Below are 8352 nucleotides of genomic sequence, written 5' to 3' on the forward strand. Positions count from 1 at the left end.
AGTTTCCTCTTCCTGCCCCAAGTCTTTACATATTTTGTGTTTTGGGATAAATGGCAATCAGTCTGGAGAAAATCATACATGATTTTATGTGGCTTGAAGACTTGGTATCAGTAGAAGACAGTTGATAAATAGTCAAAAATATGGTCTGAAGGACCAGTCTGGAAAGATATTTGAGGGTCATGAATTGAAATCACTGACGTGGTTATATTTCCTTTGTGAAATAGTGTAGGGGAGTGTGCACATAAATAACCAAGGAGGGTAGAGGGTGAAAGTTTGAAGGGCATTATTTTATAAAGGGCAAGAGAAGAAACAGTTACCTGTGAAGAAAAACACAGGAAATTGTAGTGGTCAGAAAATCAAGAGAGTAGCATAAACAGAATGATAAAGAGAAAATTTGAGAGTGAGTAACTTATTAACACAAGAAAGCAAAGGAATATAACTGTTGTTCGAATGGAGAAGAATCCATTGAATTTTGTATTATACGGGGACACTGAGAGACCCCTGGAGTAGGCGGTCAATTGGTTTGGAGACCCTCCCAAGGAACAGCGAGACCACGGGTTCGGATGCAATCAGCAAGAGGTTTATTTGAACACACGGGTACCCGGGCGACACAGTCTTTCGGAAGACTGGCGCGCCGAGTGGAATTTCTGGGCTCATTTTATAGCAAAAAGCGCGGGTACAGAAGCGAGAAGCAAGGTAATTGGTTAGTTTAAATCAAGCCAGGGGTGAACTTCGGTCAAGTGGGAGTCCTTGAAACAGCTGAGGGGCACTCTTGAAACTTTAACTGACTTGTCTATTTCTGGGAACTATCCGCCCTTTGCCTCGGGCCGGGGCCCAGGTGCATAACCACAGATATCCTGTTTGACTCTGTTCCCCTTGTTTCTTAACTTGACTTTTTGGCTGTATTTTCCCTATACTGCGGCTAGCTTGAAAAGAAAAAAGAAAAACACTTCCTTCATTCCCCCATTTTTTTCTTGTGGATCGCTCTAATCTTAGAGCGGAATTAAAAGTTATCTTCGTTATCTAAGGTTTGGTATTTTTGTCTAAGGACCAGAATTTTAACTGCACTTACCCTATCATTGATGAATTGGACTAGTCTATTGATGACGCAGGGCCTAAGGGTGAACAACAGAAGGAGGAGTAATAGGGGCCCGGCGATGGTTGACAGTAGGGTGGTTAACCAAGGGGAGTTATTTGATCTGGTTATAAGCATTTTCATAGTTTGAGTCAGGAGGCCTGACTCTATTAGAGGCCGGTGCATCAATTTCTGGAATATCCCAAGCCTCGAGACCCGCCGCCAGGGCACATATATCAGGGGTAAGGGAGGGCCACCAAGTCCAAAGGGGGTGGACTTCTGTCTTGAACCAGACAACCTTTCCAGTTTGGGACAGTACCTGCCAGGTGAGGGTGTTGGGCTGGTTAGGGTTATTACTTGGTAGGCTTGCTCCGCCGCCGCCGAATGCGCAACTTAAGAGGATTATCAGTCCTCTCCAGCTCCCAGGATTCATCTGGTACGGAGGGTGGCGCAGGCTTGAGGTGAGAAGCATGTACCCAGGCTGCAATGCCGTCTACTTTTACCGCTGTTGGTGTGGTCAGTAGCACCAGGTACGGGCCTTTCCACCGAGGCTCAAGGCTGCCGGTCCGATGGCGCCTAACAAGCACTTGGTCTCCGACCTGGAACGGATGAGGGATGGCCACGGCACCTGGCTCGTATACCTCCTTGATCTGGTCCCAGATCTGGGTTTTTACAACTTCTAAAGCCTTTAAATGAGTGAATAAGACAGGAAAGAAATTATCATCAGGACCCAACGTCTCTCCAAACCCAAGTATAGGGGGCGGTCCCCCATAGAGAATTTCATAGGGAGTTAGACCAAACCGGCCAGGGGTGTTCCTGGCTCTGAGCAGCGCTAAAGGAAGGAGAGCCACCCAATCTTTTCCACCGGTCTCTAAGGCTAATTTAGTCAAGGTCTCTTTGATTGTCCTGTTCATTCTCTCTACCTGTCCTGAGCTCTGGGGTCTATACGCACAATGTAATTTCCAATTTATCCCCAGTTGAGTGGCCAGTCCCTGACTTACCTGAGCAACAAAGGCTGGGCCATTGTCTGACCCGAGTACCTTAGGGATCCCGAAGCGGGGCAGAATTTCTTTTAATATCTTTTTGCAGACGGTCAGGGCCGTTTCAGTCTTAGTAGGAAAGGCTTCTACCCATCCAGAGAAAGTATCTATAAATACCAGCAGATACCTGTTCCTATACCGACCAGGCTTCATCTCTGTGAAGTCTACTTCCCAGAACACGCCGGGTCGATCTCCCCGTTGTCTCCTCCCGGTCTCTCGGTAGGTTGCGACCGCATTAGTCATGGCACAAGCTTGACACTGACTGGCGACTTCGCGAACTGCAGACGAGAGGTTTGGGATGAGGAGGCTGGTGCGGTTTATCAATTGGAGAAGTTTTGCTGGTCCCAAGTGTGTCAGCCGGTGTAGCCGTTGAATGAATTCTTTTCCCTGGTCAGGGGTGAGTTCTCCTAGCTTGGCCTTTGTCTGGGCGGGTTCGATTGGCTCTTGAGGTTTGGTAGTTTCTGCCAGCACTCTGGTCGACAGGGCGGCTTGTTTTGCAGCCTCATCGGCCCTCCGGTTTCCGGTGGCTACAGGGTCGCTTCCCTTCTGGTGGCCGGGGCAGTGGATAATAGCGACCTGCTGTCTGTGTAGATGTTGATGTTTTTTCCTTCAGCCAGGCGCAACGCCTGGGTCGAAGCCACCAGTTCGGCCCTTTGAGCTGACGTACCTTCCGGCAAGCTGCTCGCCCACACCGTCCGCTGGCCATCTACGATGGCGGCCCCTGCCCGCCGTCTACCTTCCGCAATAAAACTACTACCGTCCGTATACCAGGTTGGCACCCCAGGCAATGGCTGATCCTTGAGGTCCTGGCGAGTCCCAGTTTCTTCGGCGAGGATCTCGGAACACCTGTGCACTGGGGTGGCTTCCGGTTCGGCTGGTAGTAGGGTAGCTGGGTTTAGGATGGCAGGGGGAGCGAACGTTACCTTTTCATTTAGTAGTAGGCTCTGGTAATGAGTCATTCTAGCGTTGGTCATCCATCGGTCGGGGGGCTGCCGCACGATGCTTTCGAGGCTATGGGAAGCAATCACAGTCACATTTTGTCCCAAGGTTAACTTATCAGCGTCCTTGAGAAGGAGCGCCACTGCTGCAACCGCTTTCAGGCAGGTTGGCCACCCGCTGGCCACCGGATCTAGTTTTTTTGATAGATAGGCTACCGGCCGCCGCCAGGGTCCTAGAGCCTGAGTGAGCACTCCCCGGGCTACGCCGGCTCTTTCATCTACATATAGAGTGAATGGTTTGGTGAGATCCGGGAGGGCCAGAGCAGGGGCAGACAGCAAGGCTTTTTTTTTTTTTATGTGATCAAAAGCCCTCTGATGTTCTTCAGTCCAAATAAAAGAGTTGCCCTCTTTTGTCAGGGGGTACAAGGGTGCAGCTAGGGTGGCGAACCCAGGGATCCAAAGCCTGCAGAATCCAGCAGTGCCCAGGAACTCACGAACCTGTCTAGGGGTCGTGGGGGTAGGAATTTTCATAACAGTAGCCTTTCGAGCCGGGGTCAGCCACCTTTTTCCTTCTTTGAGCAGATACCCCAGATAGGTGACCTCTCTCTGGCAGAGCTGGGCCTTTTTAGCTGATACCCGATATCCCAACCTACTTAACTCCTGTAGGAGTTTTTGTGTCCCTTTTTTGCAGTCCTTGTATGTGGGGGCCGCCACCAGGAGGTCGTCCACATATTGGAGTAATATTACCTGGGAGTTGAGGGCCCTGAAAGGAGCCAAATCCCGGTGGGGGGCTTCGTCGAAGATGGTGGGAGAGTTCTTAAACCCCTGTGGCAGCCGGGTCCAGGTCAGCTGACCTGTGGTGCCTTTTTCTGGGTCCCTCCACTCAAACGCGAACAACGGCTGGCTGTTGGGATGTAGTCTGAGGCAGAAGAAGGCGTCCTTAAGATCCAGGACTGAATACCAGGTGTGGCTAGGCGGGAGGGAGCTCAGGAGGCTGTAAGGATTTGGGACGGTAGGATGTATATCCTGCACCCTCTTATTAATTTCCCTCAGGTCTTGGACTGGCCGATAGTCATTGGTCCCTGACTTCTTTACAGGCAACAGAGGGGTATTCCAGGGCGACTGACAGGGCACCAGGACTCCTAGGTTTAAGAATCTTTGGATGTGAGGCCTGATGCCTTCTTGGGCCTCCTTGCTCATTGGGTATTGACGGACAGTCACCGGTGAGGCACCTGATTTTAGTTCTACTATTACTGGTGGGACCTGATTGGCTAGCCCCATGCCTGCCCTTTCTGCCCATACAGTGGGAAAAAGCTGGAGCCAGGACGGGTCGATAGAGGAGGGAACTGGCTTTTCATGTAGCCGGTATTCTTCTTCTAGGTTTAGGACCAGGCACATGGTAGGGCTGCGGTCTTCCCATGTTACCTGTGGGCCTTTAGCAGAAAACTGGATCTGGGCTTTTAGTTTGGTTAGGAGGTCCCTGCCCAACAGAGGAGCGGGGCACTCGGGTATGACCAGAAAGGAGTGGGTTACTTGTTTATATCCAACTTTTAAAAGTCTCTTTGTGGTCCAGGGGTAGACGTTGCTTCCTGTCGCTCCTTCTACAACTGTCCGTCTAGGCCCTATTTTTCCCATGGGTTGGGTCAATACCGAATGTTCAGCCCCGGTATCGACCAGGAACTCAATGGGGGTCCCCTCCACAGTCAGTGTTACCCTAGGTTCGGGGAGGGGGTCCGAACCCCGACTCCCCTAGTCATCTAGGGATAGAACCTTGGCTTCTCTGATGTTCTTTTTCCGGGGACATTCTCTTGCCCAGTGACCCTTCTCTTTACAGTACGCGCATTGGTCTTTGTCTAGAGGGGGTCTTCCATCCCTAGGTGTTTTCTTTGCCCGGTTGCTCAGGTTCCCTGTCTGCCTATCTCTAGACCCTCTTTCACCTACCACTGCGGCCAAAATCCTAGTCAAGTTTTTTTCTTGGCGCCTATCGCGCCGTCTCTCTCTCTCTTCTGTCTCTCTTTTTTCTCTTTCTTGTTTTTCCTCTTCTGTCTCTCTCTTGTGGTACACCTTTTCTGCCTCTCTCACTAAATCTTGTAAGGAATAATCTTGGAGCCCCTCTAGCCTCTGCAACTTTTTCTTGATATCTGGGGCTGCCTGTCCGATGAAGGCCATTGCAACCGCAGCCTGCTGCCCCTCAGAAGAGGGTTCAAACGGAGTGTACCTTCTATAGGCCTCCATTAGGCGTTCTAAGAAAACCGAAGGGGGTTCTGCCGGTCCCTGCAAGACCTCTCTTACCTTGGCCAAATTGGTGGGGCGCCGGGCTGCCCCTTTGAGACCTGCCACTAGAGTCCGGCGGTAGACCAGGAGACGCTCCCTACCTGCAGCTGTGTTGTAATCCCACTGAGGTCGGTTGAGGGGAAAGGCGTCATTAATGAGGTTCTCGAGTTGAGTGGGGGCCCCGTTGTCCCCAAGGACATTTTTGCGGGCCTCTAGGAGAATCCTTTCTCGCTCCTCAGTGGTGAAAAGAATCTGTAGGAGCTGTTGGCAATCGTCCCAAGTGGGCTGATGAGAAAACATAAGAGACTCAAGGAGTCCCGTGAGTCCTGCTGGATTTTCAGAAAAAGAAGGATGGTTAGATTTCCAATTATAAAGATCTGCTGAGGAAAAAGGCCAATATTGTAGAGGAACTAGGCCGTTGGGCTCGGCTGGGGGTCCTATGGCTCGGAGGGGTAAAATCACAGTGGAGTCAGGACCTGAGTCGTCTGCCGGACTGCGGGCACGGCGACTCCTGGTCCTAGCGGCTGGTCCCTCAGGATCGGAACTATCGGGCGCCTGGCCCGGCACCGGTCCGATCGCCTGAGGGGCCAGAGGAGGCGGCAGGGCCGCCGGGTAGGGCGAGGGCTCAGAGAGAAGGAGCGAGTCGTCTGTTTCCGGGTAGAGGGGGGGTCGGGGAGGTGCGGATGGCCCCCTTGCGGCTGGTCCTCGAGTGTTTTCTGGGCTAGAGACAACAGCGATTTTGGCGGAGGGCGGCACCCACGGTGGAGGGCTCTGGGCGAGGTCCAGCCACACCATGATGTATGGGACTTGGTCCGGATGTCCTCCGGTTTCCTGAAAGACAATCTTTTTAACTGCAAAAAGGACAGAGAGATTAAAGGTTCCTTCTGGCGGCCACCCTACGCCGAACGTAGGCCATTCGGAAGAGCAGAGAGTCTGCCATTTTCCTTTTTTGATCTCCACGGATTGGTTATGAGCCCTGATCTTTACATCTTTCCAGTGATCCAGAGTGAGAGAGAGAGGGGTGGAAGTACCTTGTCCCATTTCGAAGAGAGGGACAATAACAGAGAGACTTACTACAAATAAGACAAAAAGAAACCAAAAACGTCGGCGAGATCGAGTTGCGTAGAAGCAGGAAAAGGACTCAGATGGCAGAGCGCGCCTCCCTAGGCGCGACGACGGGATCAAAACGCAAAGATCCTCTACCGAGGGGTCCACCAGGCGTCCCTGGTCCTCCCCTGATCCTGGGACGTCTCCCAGGATTACCGGGTGGTGAGCCCCCGAACACGTCTGTTCGCTACTCACACATCAACCCGGAACAAACCCGAAACCAAAATGTGCGCACCCTGAGGGACAGTCGAAATCACTGAGTCAGACACAGAGACGAGACACAGAAACGAGACACAGAACGACTGCTGGCCAGCTTACCTCCCGTTGGTGGGTCGGTGGTCCCTGGGTGGGGGTCTCCGATCCCGGACGAGCCCCCAAATGAGAGACCCCTGGAGTAGGCGGTCAATTGGTTTGGAGACCCTCCCAAGGAACAGCGAGACCACGGGTTCGGATGCAATCAGCAAGAGGTTTATTTGAACACACGGGTACCCGGGCGACACAGTCTTTCGGAAGACTGGCGCGCCGAGTGGAATTTCTGGGCTCATTTTATAGCAAAAAGCGCGGGTACAGAAGCGAGAAGCAAGGTAATTGGTTAGTTTAAATCAAGCCAGGGGTGAACTTCGGTCAAGTGGGAGTCCTTGAAACAGCTGAGGGGCACTCTTGAAACTTTAACTGACTTGTCTATTTCTGGGAACTATCCGCCCTTTGCCTCGGGCCGGGGCCCAGGTGCATAACCACAGATATCCTGTTTGACTCTGTTCCCCTTGTTTCTTAACTTGACTTTTTGGCTGTATTTTCCCTATACTGCGGCTAGCTTGAAAAGAAAAAAGAAAAACACTTCCTTCAGACACAAACGATGTTAACTGGAACACTTTCAGTGGAGTGGCACAGAGTAGAAAAGGTTGCAGTCGGTGGAGAGGGAAGAGTTTTATACCACTTCAGATTAGAGAGTTCTACTTTTGTTAGATCAGAGAACTGCACTTTAACAGGTACTCAGAGACACAAGACCATGTCTAGTGTAAAATGATCATAATTGGGAATGATTCAAAATGTTTGTATATAAAGAACGTAGGAGAAGAGTCTGAAGATACTTTGAAAAAGACACCAGATATCACAAATAATTACTGAAAAATATTCGTGTGGCTTTCATGTGTAGGAAGAGTTGGTCATGTTTTCAAAGTCTCCAGGAGAAAACATTAGTACCATTATTTTGAAATTAACAAGCATTTGACTAAATAAAAATATAATAAAGACGGAGCAGAATATCTTTATTTGCTTCTCATTTCAAGGGGCAGGCCTTGTGCATTCCAGAAATAAAGCATTAAAAAAATAGTGCTTTTGAAAATTGACAGGGAAATACTCAAAAACAACATAAATTCTTCTATATATTCTTTGCTGTCTTTTACATTTCTGGAACTGAAAAAGTTGTCACCATTTACTGAGAAAATTAACATTTCTCAACTACATGTGCCTATGGCATAAAGACTGCATATTACAGCTGTAAATATTGTATCACATAGATACAATTTGATCTGCAAAGGCTTTATGTTTACTGACCTCCTGAGAAGGTTTAATTTAGTGTTACTAAAGAAGAACTGCATTGATAGACCTTGTATGTATACATAAACATGTACACATGCACATGCATACTAATAAGACATTTCTCTATCTTTATTATATATTTTATATCTTTATTATAGTATATATAGCATGATCTCTTTCCTTTAGGGGCTTTTGTGCTAGTTACATAGCCATACAAATAAAAGAATATAATACAATATAATAGGAGTTTTATCATCTGTATGGTTACAGAGCATCTCCATACAATGGAAGTTTTCTTTTCTTTTTTTTACTAATTGATTTTGGATTATACATATTTATGGCATATGGAGTAGACTATTAGTATTTGTGTACAGTA

General features: G+C 49.3%; 1 protein-coding gene across 1 annotated transcript; it reads right to left on the reverse strand.

Annotated features, from left to right (window-relative positions):
- Positions 1–2350: 2350 nt before the first annotated feature.
- On the reverse strand, positions 2351–6368 carry LOC134361693 (uncharacterized). Its single transcript, XM_063076694.1, has 4 exons — positions 5968–6368; positions 3703–4797; positions 2783–3117; positions 2351–2502 (listed from the first exon to the last, which is right to left on the reverse strand). Exons 1-4 carry the CDS (start codon positions 6366–6368, stop codon positions 2351–2353), a joined length of 1983 nt encoding a protein of 660 aa, XP_062932764.1.
- Between the last annotated feature and the right edge of the window lie 1984 nt (positions 6369–8352).

Source organism: Cynocephalus volans, chromosome 13, assembly GCF_027409185.1.
Source record: "Cynocephalus volans isolate mCynVol1 chromosome 13, mCynVol1.pri, whole genome shotgun sequence".
NCBI classification, from domain to species: domain Eukaryota; kingdom Metazoa; phylum Chordata; class Mammalia; order Dermoptera; family Cynocephalidae; genus Cynocephalus; species Cynocephalus volans.

What these genes read in the sequence shown, in the direction of transcription:
- LOC134361693 (XM_063076694.1), bottom strand. Translation starts at nt 6,368, where the DNA reads ATGGGACAAGGTACTTCCACCCCTCTCTCTCTCACTCTGGATCACTGG. An exon ending in TACCCGGAAACAGACGACTC is followed by an intron (nt 4,798 to 5,967) that starts GCTCCTTCTCTC and finishes TGACTAGGGGAG; the next exon opens with TCGGGGTTCGGACCCCCTCC. An exon ending in CTCCTACAGGAGTTAAGTAG is followed by an intron (nt 3,118 to 3,702) that starts GTTGGGATATCG and finishes TAGCCTCGAAAG; the next exon opens with CATCGTGCGGCAGCCCCCCG.